The 15,779-nt window shown below is 41.0% G+C and overlaps 1 protein-coding gene across 2 annotated transcripts in view; it reads left to right on the top strand.

Moving 5' to 3' along the window:
- The first annotated feature begins 542 nt into the window (after window positions 1–542).
- NUCKS1 (nuclear casein kinase and cyclin dependent kinase substrate 1) overlaps window positions 543–15,779 on the top strand; it is a 31,732-nt gene continuing 16,495 nt past the window's right edge. The window contains exon 1 of one of the 2 annotated variants that reach the window (XM_026480507.4): window positions 543–849. In XM_026480507.4, coding sequence (XP_026336292.1) covers window positions 833–849 — 17 coding nt within the window. In that variant the 5' untranslated portion in view covers window positions 543–832. The remainder of the gene's footprint in view (window positions 850–15,779) is intronic. The other variant, XM_026480506.4, reaches the window with a different exon arrangement.

Below are 15,779 nucleotides of genomic sequence, written 5' to 3'. Positions count from 1 at the left end.
TCCAGAATGGAGAATGAAAATTGGGAGTGAAGTTATTCCTTGATTATGATCCTGCCTTTCTGCTCCAACAGTGGCTGGCGCCCCTGAGGGCTAATGCTGAAGCCAGGGGTAAGGACTTAACGCGTTTAAGGTCAAAAATTTTGAACCTATGGAATTTCCCTCCAATTCTGAAGCAGCCCCTTAGTGACGAATCAGCTGCCTATCCCACGGGTTTTTCTATTAGTGCAGATTCTAGATGATCAAGGCAGGCAAAATGAAGCATCATTAAACTACCATTAAATGACGTTGAACCCTATGTAAATCTTTTTTTCTAGTCGTTCCAAGATGCGACCCAAAACGAATCTGCAATTCCGGAGTGGAAACCAGGGGGCGGGCCAAGCAGCGACCATTTTTGTTTTGCGGCCGTGCACTCTCAGAGCATCTTGACTAACAGGACCCCACGGAGGAGGCGGGGCCTATCAGTGCGCGGGGCGGGGTCTGGGAGACGTGATGATTCAAACGGACTAATGAGCTCGGCGCATCTGGCAGAAACCGCCAATGACCGGGAGTGATGGGGCGGAGCCCACAGGCTCTAGTGGGTTTGGTTGCACCGCGGCTTTGGCGCATTTTCGGCTGGTTTGATTCATCCATTTTGAAGAGACGGGGGAGCGGGGGGCTCGTCTGATTAAGGGGCCCTGAACCAAGAAGCAGCAGAGTTTGAGAAGCCAGCAGCTCGGGGTTCGGCGGCAGCGGCCCCATCGGCCGAAGTTGGGGGGGGTGGGGCGCCGAGCGCGCGGGGTGGGGGGGGTCCTGGTCTTTGGCTTCTCGACTCGGTCCTGTTTCGACAGCGAACATGTCTCGGCCTGTCAGGTCAGTGCGGAGTCCGAGGCCTGGAGCGGGATGGAGGGGGTTGGGGGTGAGTGGTGAAGGACTGGGGGACAGAAGCCTGCAGTCGGCCCTCTCCGGTGCCACGCGCGGCCTCCTCCCTTTCGGGGCCCGCGCGCGCCCTTGAGCGTGGGGGGCCTTGCTGGCGCGCGGGGCTGCGCGGGGGTGGCGGCCGCGCGCCCATGCGCGCGCTCCTCCCCGCCCCACGCCGCTGCAGGGCTCCGGGCTGCTTTGCTGCCTCCCCCACCCGCCGCACTGGAGCGGGCGGGGTGTTCCCTGAACCGCCAGCGGCCGGAGGGGGAGGGGTGTGAAGTCAGCGTCCCCACCAGGCCCCACCTCCTCGGGGCCAACCCCTAGGAGCCCGCGAGGGGACCGGCCGAGTCGGACTCGGGCTCGGCTCCCCACCCCACCTTAAGTGAGGAGGGGCTAAGATGCCCGTGTGGCCCCTTGTCCCCTCTGCTTGCGTGGGGGTGAGGGAACTCAGCTCTCTTTCTCTAGCGGACGGGGGTGTTCCATACAAAGGGGGAGGGGCAGCACTGCCACCCGGCCCCGCCTCTGTCCTCCAGGGTCGCTGCAGGGCCCCGCCTCCCGGATTGGGCCGGGCGTGGGCGGGACCCGTTCTTTTCCCCTCCGGCAAAAGTGAGAGCTCGGGACTGGGCCCTGGAAAATAATGACTGCTGCTTCCCCCCCCCCCAGCTCGGAGTTCGGAGCGGGTTAACTGCTCCCCTCCCCCACAGCGAGCTCGCTGTTTCCCTCCGACTAGAAATGTCCTTCCTCGGGGAAATGTCCCTGCTCAGGAAGGTGCGGGTTAACAGCACGACCCAAATCCCGTGTGGTTCTCGTTCCCGCTGCCTGTCTCTACGCACACTCGGCGTACGTGTCTCGGATGTTTTTGTAACCCTCTCTTATCCCCCAAATAACCGAAATAATAAAGGGACTAGATTCAGGCAACCAATAGACTTGATTCTGAGAATTTCAACAAGTTTGCTGTTCCCCAGCGGACGGTGGAATCGCCCTTTGCCGTCCTCCTGGCTATTGTATGGAATGTGCCATTTGTGGAGGGGTGTGGCTTAATCCAATGTGTTGAGGCCTTTAAAAGGAGAGCTGTTGCAAATAACTTACTTTTAATGTATGTCCGTGACGCTTTCGATGTAAGGAATTGGCTGCTTCGCATAGTGTTTTCTAGATAAATAGGTAAAGGTTTAGATTTAAAATGTTTTAACAGTTGTTGCTTCCCCTTCTTCATTCCAAGTTTTGTGAGAAACGGAAGTATTTTGACCTAGAGCTCTAAAGAGAGGTTTGGAACCCGGGAAAGGGTTGTGTTCCACACCGTTGTATCTCCTGACTAGATCATCCGTCTCCAACTGGTGGTGGTATGGGACTGCATACTTCTACGCTCGGGGTGGGCATGAGGAGAGTGCTAACTAACTACCTGACTGCTTTTCTGCCTTCTAATTTCTACCCGCATCTCTGATAACTCATCATCGCCACCGGGAAGAGTTTTGCCCACTTTCTGGCAAGGAGTCTGAATAGATTTTTCACATTATAGTATGCATACTTTTTTTTGGCATGAAAATTGATCAATGTATCCCATCAATTTATGTAGAATATTTTCTTTAGGATCAGGTTAAGTAGACAATATCGTAATAAAGATTTGATTCATCTGGATTGGATCTCCTGTCTCTGGAAGTAAATTACTGTGTGGTGAAATTGGACTATTTTTTTATACCTTTCAACTTCGGTTCACTAGGTTTTGATGACTTTTTATCTTATTGTTGTGACTTTATTATACTCATCTGCCTGAATTTGTGTTCCCAGATTTAAATATTGGAGCACGAACAGAACCTTTTTTTACTTGAAAACCTTGATTTTTTTTTTTTTTATATCACCAGGTGGGGTTATATTGAGCATGGGTCTGTCCGTTTTTTGGAGGCCTTGTGACTTCACAAATTTTTTCTTGTTCATTATGTTGTTAAAAGTATTTTCAACTGTCTATTTGCCCCTAATTAAAGAATGAAATTAATATATTGGCTTTTGGGGTCACTTTCATATTATTAATTTTAAAGCAACTTGGTTTCTGATTATATATCTTAGTGATTAAAGTCTTTGTAACTTTTTAAAAAGTTTTTAATATACTCATGACCAATAATAAAGCAGAAATAATTAAACTTGAGTTTGGTGGTTTGTTAAATTTTGCAATAAAAAAGTCCTGTCTTAGGGAAGTGCTTTTGTTCCAAGGTGTAAAATGAAAAATCTCTATACCTGAGGGCATTTAACAAAAAATTAATGATAGACATTGACCAGATATCAGAATGATCAACCTGTTTAAAAACAAACCCAAAAAAACACAAGTTGAAAAATAAGTGTCAGCGCATCTTCTTTTGGGGCATGTTTCTGCCCTTTAGGGCCTATATATAATTTTGGAGATGTTTCTTGTGTTCATATTTACTGTAAGTATTATTCATTTTCATTTTAATACTAACCTGAGCATTGAAAGAAGAGTTAGAAATGTACTAATGGCTACTTGACACCAATTTCCATGTCTAGGGAATGATGAACTGATAAGCAGGAGCAGGTTTTTGCATAGAGGTGTGTGCAACACACCTAAGTAGTTTTGTTCACACAGAATTGCTGTTCTACCTTTTACAGCATCTGACTCATTGTGTATAAATGAGAGCTCAAATATTTTAGGCCTTGGGTTCAATTTTATAGCATAAAATTATAGTCTTGGAGCGAGAAAGAAATTTAGGCTAATTCATTTTACAAGTGGCTTAATGGGGACCCAGACAAGTGAAGTGCCTTGCATCATACCCTGGATGCAGAGGCTGGGCCTCGAACCTAGATTTCTTAATTCTCAGGCCTGCTTATCCTCACCCTTTCTGAATAATAATCGCTTTACCTTCGGCCTGGTAAGTATTGATGCTGTTGTAGTGTACGGCACTTTTTTAACTTTTCAAAGTACTTTTCGTGATTCTTGTGAGGAAGGAAGGAAAATGCTATTACTTGTAAAAGATGAGAAAGAAAGCTTAGAGATTTACTGACTTGCCCAGACTAGAAACCAGGTTTCTCGAAATTCAGTTTAGTATATTCTCCAAAGATCCTCCTCCCTTATTGAAAATGATCCAAGTCATTCAGATCAATGTTTGCTCCTTTCTTCGGACCATAAATGTACTTGATATCTGGTGGCTTTTGTTTAGTACTTGAGATTGCAAGGAACCTTTAACTTTGAAAGTTTAGATGTGAAAGCATAGGTTCGTGCTGGTTAATATGAAATTATTTTAAATAAATGTTTTAAATAAGAGCAGTTCTGTTCAACTCTATTTTCAGAGATACTTTTTAACTAAATGTATGTTTTTGAAAAACTGAAAAGAACTCATAAGTCCAGTCCCTTCAATTTACCAGTGATGACTTTGGAGCCAAAGGAATTAAAGTATAGAAATAGTAGCAAAACTGTATTTAAACTGCATGAGTTTTAGCTATTCTCCTTTCTACTAGATTTGCATTTACTATATTTGATTCCACATAGAATGTAGTATAGGTCCACAGTCCCTGTGTAGTTTGAAATCACTGGGGCCATGTTTGTTTTGGAAGTTCAGTTTTTTCAAAAATTTTGAAAGTAATGGTGCCTGTACTGTGCATTAACGGGCCATCACCAGTGAATTCCACAGTAGTACTTTTGTAATCAAACACCTTAATATCTCTGTAATAAAACTGAATTTTCACACTAAAAAAAAAAAGCAACTAAAAAGCCCTCTCATTGTTCAGGTAAACCTGAAATATTTGGTTTTCAGAATTTTTTGAATTCCTAAATTGTGGATTAGAGATTGTGGACCTTTAACAGAAGTACTTTTTCAGCCTTCAATCTAGAAAAGATAAAATCACATCAAAACTCAAAAGAACTATTACTGAGCAACTTTTTGTGCCAAATTTTCTGTCAGAAACTTTACACATATTTCACATTCTTCAAACAACGCTTCAAGCAAGATGCATGTTACTCCCATCTCATCTGTAAGGTAGCTGAGGCTTGGCTAAGTTAACAGGCCCGGTTCACCTATGAAGAGGTGAAGCAGGAATTCAAATCCAAGTGTGACCAACCCACAACCAATGTGATCTTCCCCATGAGACACACTACCACAGGGTGTTATTCTTTCTCATGGTAATAGTGCATTTTGCCGTCTTTGGAAGGGGTTACAGTTCATAATAGGACTTTGATGGGGAGGACCAACTTTAAAATGGGGGACAAGGGAGAAAAATTCTTTGGAAGGAATAGGAGAATATGTGACAGAGTTAAAGGAATATAACTTGAGTGGGAAAAGCAGTGAAATAGTGTGACACTTGGAGGAAATGTGAACGTTGCTTTCAGTGTGTATACATTTTGTAATACAAGGGCATTTAATCTCCCTGACTAAATTAAGTGAACAGATTTCAAAGCCACCTGAAGGACACTACAAAAAAATTAATGGACCCATTTTACATACAAGTATAGATGCAAAAACGCCAAACAGTATTAGCTAACCAAATCCAATGTGTATTAAAAATAAGTATGATCAAGTAGGATTTGTCCAGGAACGAAACTTAAAATCTATAACTGATACATCACATTAAAAGACAAAAAGAGGGGGCACCTGCCTGACTCAATCAGTAGAGCATGTGACTCTTGATCTTGGGGTCATGAGTTCACGCCCCACATAGGATGTAGAGCTCACTTTAAAAAAAAATAAAGGTCAAAGAAAAAACATGGCATATGGAAAGTTAACACCCATTATAAAACTTAGTGTGTTAAAATTAGAAGGAAAATTAAGATTGATTAAAAATTGGAGTTGATTTAACTTGACAAAAGTTACAAACTAAGGTAAGTGGTTGAATTTTTAGTGTTTTAAATAAAACTAATTGTTGGGGGGCGGTAACGTGGTGCAGAGAAAGAAACCCGGGGATCAGGCAATGTAGGCTCTGGTCTTAGGTTTATATAATGGAGATATGTTGAACTCCATTAGAATAATAGTAGCTTGCCTTTACGAAGCATTTTACAGTTTTCATAGGTTTCTTTCAACTCTAGAAATAAAATTAATAAGGAAAAAGTAATTTTGAATAAAGAGAGGGCAATGGGTTTTATTTGTTTTTGTATATGGCCTGTCTTCCCCAGACATACAAAACAAGGTCACCACTGTACTGTGTAATTCTAGGACACGACTCATAGTCCTGTGATTGGCGCTCCTCTGGAGGTAGTAAGAATTAGAGCCTGCATGCGCAGCCAGATGGATTCCTTTGCAAACTTTGACTACTTGAACTTAATAATAATGAAGCTATTGAGTATGCTGTGAAGTGTTACTTCTGTTTGCATCTTTAAATTCTCAGCTGCAAAGATAGAAATAAATATGACCTCATTACTCCAGATTATGAAGAAGTAACTTCTGGGATTGTTGAGACTAGAGCTAGCACTTAACAGACCGCCATGTTGTGCACAATAGAAAACACTGGATTTAGCATAGAGCCACTTTGGTCAAACTGGGGCATCCCTTTGTTTTGTTTTGTTTTGTTTTTTAAACTATTTCTATCTAGATTCTGAGTAGAACTGATGGTTAGAGAATTGCATTGCCATATTTTTAGATAACTACTATCTAAATAGCCATAATTACAGGTCTTTGAAATACTTCAGGCAAAGAGACCACAGGTTGCCAAAGAGGGTTTGTGCTTCGTGTTGCATATTTTCAGGTGCTGCTTCGTGCACGTCTGTTTTTTGAATTGTGCACCTCTCCAGTTACTTGCTAAGCAAGGTGATCTTCAAGGAGATTTCATCTGTCAAGCTAAAATGACCCAGAAGATGAACTACTTGAGAAAGTAAACATTAGCTCTACCTAGAAATAAAAAATCCACTCTGCCATTCATTGGGCTGGGATAACAAACATGGCTGGCTGTCTTCCACAGATAAGTTGTAGCTGTAAGACTTAAAACAATCCTCCTTCAAGTGACTACTGCTTTCCTCCTAAGAAATGATTCTCTCAAAGCAGAGACTATCAGAAACTTTGCTGTTTGAAAGTAGTAAGAATGAAACACCACACTTCCGTCAGAGCTAGGTCCCTTTGACTTGGAGAACTCAGTTTACACCTTCAGAGCCTCAGATGAGGAGCTCCTGGACCCAATTCCACAGCCAGCTTAACTTCCCTGCCAAGAAATAGGACCCACTTGTGGTCAGACCAGATGTTAACTCCATTAAACACATTTTCCCTGTGCTTTGAGCCTATCAAGATACTGCTTCGTTTAAATTTCCCCTAAAATCTACCTTTCCCCAAATGCTTTTGTTTTCCTCTGTATGGTGAGGTACTTCACACTTCTGATGGGCCATTGCCTTCATTGTAATAAGTCACTAAACCTGATAGATTTGTGCCTGGTGGTTGAGTTAAGACAACTGCAAGAGTCCACTGAGGTTCCCGAGACACTGCTGCAGACAGGACTCTACTGGGTAGTGTGCGCATCTGAGGCCCCTTCAGTCTGACCGCCTTGAGGTTTCTCTGACCTAAATGCATAGGTTTTACACTCAACTTACATGTTGGGAAAATTCTAGCCCATTTTATTTATTATTTTATACTCCCTGAAATTTGCGTTTGTGACCTTTAAACAATATTTTCCTATATGGAGAGAGTATGGTGGAACTTGAGTATTTTTTGGGAATAAGTGTCATATAAGAGTTAGTATTTATTCATCTAGACTGCAACATGAGCAAGTGGATAAAAGATTTGGTAGGGGAGTATGACAGTGACCTAATAAACACCTGCCTGGCTCATCCTCCAAAACGCCGTCACTCCCCTTTTCTGCAGAAATTAGAAACACCATCTGAAAAACCTAGGAGTGCTTTCCTATAATGTTCACTTTATTTTACTTATTGTTTTCTTGCATCTTGTGACTTTTTGAATTTTGCGTTTAGTTGTAACAGAACGATAACAAGATACAATCAAAGGAATAAATCTTAGCCAAAAGGAACTTGAAACTTAAGATGAATGAAACAATCATAAGAAGTTACCCTTAATTGCGTTCAGGTATCCTGACTTTTATGAACTAATGTTCTTAATGTCCTGAGAAAATTTGGCATATGAATAACCTTTGAGGAATAGAAGAATGGAGAGAGACAAATGTCCTAAGTTTTAAGGGGTAGTGTGGTGGTACAGGAACCTTATGTAGATAGGAGAAGCTTCGTGGTCTCCATTCTATAGAGGAGTTTGATTTGTGAACGATCAGGAAGGGAAGGTTTGAGAGGTGGTACAGGTAACAACAGTGCCTTGTGGAGTATTGGTTCAGATGGGCTGGAGTTGGAAAATTGGCTTTACTACTTAATAACTTGCAGTGTTAGGAAAGTTACTGAGCCTATTTGAGCATTAGATTCTTCAGATAAAATTGAATTCACGTTTATTAGCTCTTCTTGTGAGATTGTGAGGATTAAATGAGAATTGAGGTGAAGTATCTGGTGCATCATACTAACTACTGTTGTGATGATTTTAAATTCAGCGTGGGTTAACAAAAACCCAGTCTCGGGTCAGTAGTCTTCCTAATGCTGGCTTTCGGGGATATCTCAAGCATTGGATTCACATTTTGTTTTTAAAATATTGGTAATTTTAGAGACGAAATTTACACAGGTTTCTTTAATGCAAGACTTTCAGAGCTTTCACTTGTTTAAGGAGGTGATAATATCCAAATTGATCTGGCCAGGAAATCTTTAGAAAACCTGTCTTGACAGAACACAAGTTGGGAAAATCTATAATGAGAAAATTCTTTAAATTTGTAATTATAAGACAACTTCATGCTCTTGTAATGCTGCTTTTACTTTTTACTAGCTGTGTTTTATTTTGTGGTTCCTGGGAATATTTCGGTCAAACAAAAAAGGTTTATTTTTTAAAAGCTTAACTATCATTGGTTTAAACGAACCCATTTTTTTTTTAATTAGAGTAAAAGAATACTGTAAAAATACTGTGTTTCTCTTTTTTATATAAAAATTTTTAAAAGATTTTATTTATTTGTCAGAGTGAGAGAGCACAAGCAGGGGGAGCAACAGGCAGAAGTAGAAGCAGACTCCCTGCTGAGCAGGGAGCCCGATGTGGGACTTGATCCCAGGACCCTGGTATCATAACCTAAGCTGAAGGCAGACGCTTAACCTACTGAGCCACCCAGGTGTCCCTCTCTCTTTTTTTCTCTTTCTTCCCTTTTTAGAGAGTGAGTGGGCAGGTCAGGGGAGAGGCACAGAGAATCTTAAGCAGGCTCCACCCCCAGCCTGGAGCCCCAACTTGAGACTCAATCTCATGACCTGAGTGGCAGTCAAGACTTGGAACCCTAACTGACTGAGCCACCCACGAGCCCCCTTTCACGAGTTTTTCTTTCACCAGGGATTTGGACGGAGTTTCACATGAGGTCCTTATGGGGAAAATGAAGAAATGTAGGCAGAATGCTCGTTCACTGTGAAGGACTTGGACCTCAGTACCCATACCCAGAGAAGGCAGATGAATAGATTGAGGTGTGCCTGAAAGAATATTTCCACTAATGCCTTAAAGGACTTTGTTCTTGGCCTATGTTGAGTAAGTCTGCAGATAATGGGAAGTTGAGAAATATAAATAATATGTTGAAGTACAAAAAGGTTTTAGATCTTGAGAACAGGAGGCTTTAGTTAATGGAATTGCAACATCCAGTACATGGTGTGATATAACAGCCCAAAAGGCAATTGAGATCTTGGATTGCATTAGTATGAACACGGAGTAGGGTAGGAGGAGGAAGTTTGTAATCCTGATCTCCCTCTGTCCTCCACATACACCTTTGTAAACCATATTATGTTGTTATGATTAGGTTGGGGCGCTTCTTGATAGACTTTACTAAATCCCGGGTGGTATGCGGGGTAACGACTAGGTCAGGAGTATGCTTGGAATAAGTCATGAGGAGGAGCTGAAGGAACCCTAGTATTGAGCCTTGAAGAAAAAGTGGAAACTGCCGTATAAAGTAAGGGCTACTCTGGAGGAGGCGTTAGATTTAAACATGGTAATCCAGGAGGTAGACATGACAGAACTGGTGAGTGGACTTTACAGGCAGATTTCACCTTCTTGAAGTATTTATTATTGGAGTTTCTTAGAATAGGCTGCCTTGGAAGGTCATGAGAGGTTCTCAGGATTCCCTTCTAGGGACATTTGTTGCTAGGATAACAAGTTTGGGATAAGATTGGATTAGATTGTCTGAAGTCCAGTAGTTCTAGTACATATAATACACCTGGTGTCGTCATCATCACCATATCACCATACCTCCTGCCCTACCCCTGGCCACCAGACTTAGATAAGTTTTATGAGTGCTTAAGCTTGAAAAAATAAGTGTTTTAAAAAGATAGGAAATTAGGGGTGCCTGACTGGCTCAGTTGGTAGAGCATGCAATTCTTGATCTCCGGGTTGTGAGTTCAAGCCACACATTGAGGGTAGAGATTACTTAAAAAATAAATAAAACCTGGGGCACCTGGGTGGCTCAGTCGGTTGATTTCAGCTCAGGTCATGATCTCAGGGTTATGGGATCCAGCCCCGAGACGGGCTCCTTGGGCTCTGCACTGGGCTTGGAGCCTGCCTAAGATTCTCTCTCCCTCTCCCTCTGCTCCTCCCCACACAACCGCCCTCTCTCTAAATCAGTCAATCAGTCCTTTAAAGGGGGCGGCGCCTGGGTGGTTCAGTCAGTTAAAACTCTTGGTCTCGGGGCGCCTGGGTAGCGCAGTCGTTGAGCGTCTGCCTTCCACTCAGGGCGTGATCCCGGCGTTATGGGATCGAGTCCCACATCTGGCTCCTCTGCTGGGAGCCTGCTTCTTCCTCTCCCACTCCCCTGCTGTGTTCCCTCTCTAGCTGGCTGTCTCTCTGTCACATAAATAAATAAAATCTTTAAAAAAAAAAAAAAAAAAACTCTTGGTCTCAGCTCAGGTCTTGATCTTAGAGTCATGAGTCAAGCCCTATGTTGAGCTCTACAGCCAGCGTGGAGCCTGCTCAATAATTTTTTTAAAAAGGTAGGAAATTAAAATAGGAAGGGATGTTATTCTTTTGCTGCCATGGATCATTAACAACTTGTTTTTTGTAAAGGTAAAAATAATAAGGACTTTAGAAATCTCTTTTTGCAATCCACTTTTTATTCTAAAACAGTGGGTCTCAAACTTGTTTGATGAGGTCACTACACACAAGAACACAAACACCTGAAACAAGCTTCAGGAACTTACTGTTATTTAAGTACAGTTTTCTCTGATGTTTTTGATTTGCTTTGTTGTTTTAATGCTGGTTATACACCAATAAATTTCAGGACCCAGTCGTGGGTTGTGACCTATCAATTGAAAAACATTGTTCTACAGGATCTCATTCATCTGACTGAATGTGATGTTTACCACCCAGGTGATTAGTGAAAAGAGCAATGTTGGTTATTTTAGGTCTCTCAAAACTCAAATTTCAAATGTGCCTAATGAGGAACTTGTTAAATTCTAGAAAGTTAGCAAGGTGGATTGGTTTTTTTTATTCTTCTTCCCTGCATTGACCAGAACTACTTCAGGGTAAAAATGAGAGTATATTCTGTTGATGGAGCTTAATAATGTAATAGATGTACTAAAAGACTCCCCAGTTTGCCTTGAGAAAATGGTTTTGTGCTTTCAAGTAGTATGAAGCTTAGGGTGTCAATAATTTAGTTATATTTGGAAGTTCTGCTTCCTCCCCCAGAACTTCCTTGTTACCCATCTCCATATTTTGATGCGCAGGCTTGTTATAAATTAGAGCTGGATTATGTGGTTTTAGTTTTCTCATCTGTAAAGTTAAGAGGCTTAAGGGCACCTGGCTGGCCCATTTGGTAGAGCATGCAACTCTTGATCTCAGGGTCATGAGTTCAAGCCCTACGTTGGGCCAAGAGCTTACTTTTAAAAGGAGGGGCGGCGGTGCCTGGGTGGCTTAGTTGGTTGAGCGTCAGACCGTTGATTTCGACTCAGGTCATGATCTCAGGGTTGTGAGATCGAGCCCAGCATCAGGCTCGTTGGTCTCCACGCTGGGCATGGAGCCTGCTTAAGGTTCTCTCTCCCTCACCCACTCCCTCTCCCCATCCTCACTTCTCTCTGTCTCCGCCTCTAAAAAAAAAAAAGAGAAGGTTAGGTAACATCTCAAAGTTGTGATAATTTTCAACTCAAACACTGATCCTTGACTTTTTAGAATGTTGGTTGGAGGTACCTCTTGTTTCACGAATATCATTGTTTTGGTCTTAGACAGTCGCTGCTATAAGAAAGAGCATTTGGGTGTAGACTTCTCAGTATTTAGTAGAAAGAAGTTGATGAGTAAGAGAGTGGAAGAAACCTATTGCTTCTCAGTTGCTTGAGTTACCCACATTTGGTGCCAAAACCGGATCTTTTCGTGTTCTTTGTTTGGCTTCCCACTTTACCCTTGGTTTTTGCGCTTTAACCTGAGGCAAAAGCTGGGACTTCTCATCTCAGAGCCCTCCGGTGATCATGCCGGAATTGGTTTATTGTGAGCAAGGGACATTTAGAATCTAGACAGAGCATGTACGTTTTTAAACTAAGAGCAGGCACTTAACTGAAGTTTTTGTGTTCCTATACAGTTGACCCCTTGAACACTGAGTTTGAACTACGTGGGTCTACTTTTATGCAGATTTGTTCAGTAAATACAACACGATACTATAAATCTATTTTCTCATCCGTAGGATTTTCTTAATAACATTTTCTTTTCTCTAGCTTACTTTATTGTAGGAATACGTATGACATACGAAATATGTGTTCATCGGCTATGTTATTGATAAGGCTTCCAGTCAACAGTAGGCTATTAGTGGTTTAGTTTGGGGGGAGGAGTCAAAAGTTACACACGGATTTTCCCTAGGACATACATATTTTAAAACAGTAAATCATCATGTTCAAATAATTAAAAGTGTTACTTGTGTATGTTCAAAACTGCAGTGGTGTTCTGGTGGAACAAGTTAGTGCTTGCAGGTAATGATAGCTGCTCTCTATTGCTTGGCTCTGTAGCTGGCCCTCACAACAATCTTGAGAGATAGGTGTTATTCCAATTTTCCGGATGAGGAAACTGAAGCTCAGTGAGGGGAAGTAACTTGCTAGAGGACATACAACTAGTAAGTGGCAGAGCCAGGATTTAAACCCACTTCAAAAATCTGTGTTTTTAACCTTCTATGCTATAGTGAAAGTTTGCGTTGTCCTCCCAGTTCTAGTTGTTGTCCTAGTTGTTGGTGCTCATTTTACACTGAAGGATTGGTTTAATTTCGGCATTTAATTCCAGGAATGGTATTTTGAGGAAGTAAGGATGTTTTTTTGTTTTTAACTCGAAGTAGAACTTCTCATGCCTGTAGACTTAAATATTACTCATAAATGTTGTGTTTCCATCCTATTATATCTCCTCAATTTTTAGTGTACGTTCATTAAAAGTGATTTCCAGCCTAAGCAAGGTAAATCTGCAAGTAATGGAATAGTATTTCTACTCTTGTTTTGAAGCATCTTTAGAAAGCAGGAAATGAACCAAATTATTATTATAAATCATTATAATGAGTTATTATGAATGACCCTTGTTATCACAGATCCTTTATTTAAATTATTTTTTTCTTTTTCATCTAACATTTATAGATGGATGCATTCTTTTTTTTTTTTTTTGGCCTCGTTATCCTTAAGATAGATTTACTTCTATATTTATGTTTTGCTTAACTTGGATTTTATAGTTTCTGTGATAAATGACATTTATTATGTTCATCAGCTGATTCTGATAATTTTGGCCATTTTCACATAATTGCAGGTAAAATATTTTGTGTTTCAAATGAGGGAGTGGCCTCTGAATTTAATTTTGAAAAATTTATATTTGATTACTTCTATAATATCAGTATAGTCTACATGGCTTTTTTTTTTTGGTAGGTCTGCTTGTTGAAAACTAGAATAGGAGAAAATGTACTAAATAGTTGCCTTTTTAATTTCTTAGGTTTAATATAACTAGTTTTTTCATATGGAGGAAACGAAATTTTCTTTTGTTGTTAAAGGCAGTGGGAAATAAGTGTCTGATAGGCTGAAGCCTGCCACATACATCCTGTCTCATGATACCCTTTCCCACCCTGACCCTTTGCAGATGCCAAGTCCATTTGCTCATCAAATGCATTTCTTGATTTTGGTGTTGTGAATGTAGGAGAGACAACCCCCGTCCTCAAGAAGTTCACATTTAGCTAAGACAGAAATTCAGTAGATTGTATAGTTATACTATCAGTAAAGGATTAAAGTGTTGAGAGGGGCGAGGTTGTATCCTGTATGAGTGGGAGTGATGCAAGCAGCAATGTAGGCCAAGGAGAAGCATGACCAACTGGTATGAAACAACCTGACTGGAGGAATTACAAACCTCTGGGTTGCTTGATTAAGTGGCAAAAGATAAGGCCTTCAAAGACTTTAAGGAGATTGGATATTATCCTCTCAAGTATCTTATAAAATTAGATTTCTTTTTTTTTTCTTTTTTCTTTTTTTTTAAGATTTTATTTATTTATTTATGTGACAGACAGCCAGCGAGAGAACACAGCAGGGGGAGTGGGAGAGGACGAAGCAGGCTCCCAGCGGAGGAGCCCGATGTGGGACTCGATCCCGGAACGCCAGGATCATGCCCTGAGCCGAAGGCAGACGCTTTAACGACTGCGTTACCCAGGCGCCCCTAAAATTAGATTTCTAACAGAGCTCTTAAATTTGGCCCTAAGAGCAAAAAATTAGAAATATTTGAGTGTCTGCTTTTTACCTTGCTCTGTGGTTAAAAAAGGAGGGAGGGAGGGAGGGAGGGAGGGAAGGAAGGAAGGAAGGAAGGAAGGAAGGAAGGAAAGAAAAGAGAAAAATGTGGGGGGGAAATGGACATAAGACCATTCAAGAAGGTCAGATTAGTGAAGAAAACAAATGGTACAGTGATATGAGTTAAGATGTGTGATACACAGAATGATAGTTGACCATTTGCAATTGAGGAAAACTTTTTCCTTGAACTACAATAATAATTTTATTTAAATTTATGGCATAGGGGTGCCTGGCTGGCTCAGTTGCAAAAGTGTGTGACTCTTGATCTCGGGTTTATGAGTTCAAACCCTGTGTTAGGTGTAGAGATTACTTAAACTTGAAAAAAAAATTATAGATAACTTTTTAGATCTGTCCAGCAGTTTAGGCCATCAGTTCCAGCAGAGAAGGATCTGAGACCCAGAGAAATTATGTGATTTGCCCGAAGTTCTAGAACTAGAACCCAAGATTCCTATTAACAAAGATTCTATACTTTTTACTTTAGAATTCCATTCTGGAGTATTCCTAGTGACAGACTAAGGAAGTAACTATCATTAGCAAACTGTTACAAAGTTGTTTATGTTGAACCCACACGTAATCTTCTGATCGGGAAGCTAGTAAGCCAGTATGTTTATTGCTCCTTTGTTTTCAAAGCTTTAGAGTAGCTAACATGTTTTCTCTTTGGCAAGTTAAAAATTGCAGTTCATTTAGTTGCTCTTCATATGATACACCCTTCACCATTCTGGTTACCCTTTGCCGCTCTGTTTACCCTTCTTCATATAGTCTCACAGAATATATCTATTGGTAGATGGTACCCAGAAATTGTACCATTATTGCAGTTGCAATCCCACCAGCATGGATAAACTAGAATTACTGTGCTTGCAATTTCAGAACCTGTATATTAACTGTTAAGAGATTAAGATTTCAGACTCCCTCTTCTGGATACTTTCTTATTCTGGTTACATGTCCTATTTTTCTTGATCCTAAATAATACAGAACATAGTCATAATACTGGTTTTCATAGTTTCTGTCATTAAAAATCACTGTTTTGTTAAAACACAGTAGACTTTTAATTTTCGGCCCCCCAAATAGTCTTTTTTTATAGAAAACATTTTATTTTGTTCTTTTTAAATTGTGA

The sequence above is a fragment of the Ursus arctos genome, unplaced genomic scaffold (genome assembly GCF_023065955.2).
Source record: "Ursus arctos isolate Adak ecotype North America unplaced genomic scaffold, UrsArc2.0 scaffold_2, whole genome shotgun sequence".
Taxonomy (NCBI): Eukaryota; Metazoa; Chordata; class Mammalia; order Carnivora; family Ursidae; genus Ursus; species Ursus arctos.
Note: the sequence above shows the minus strand (reverse complement) of the source record. Positions and strands in the feature narration are given on the sequence as shown.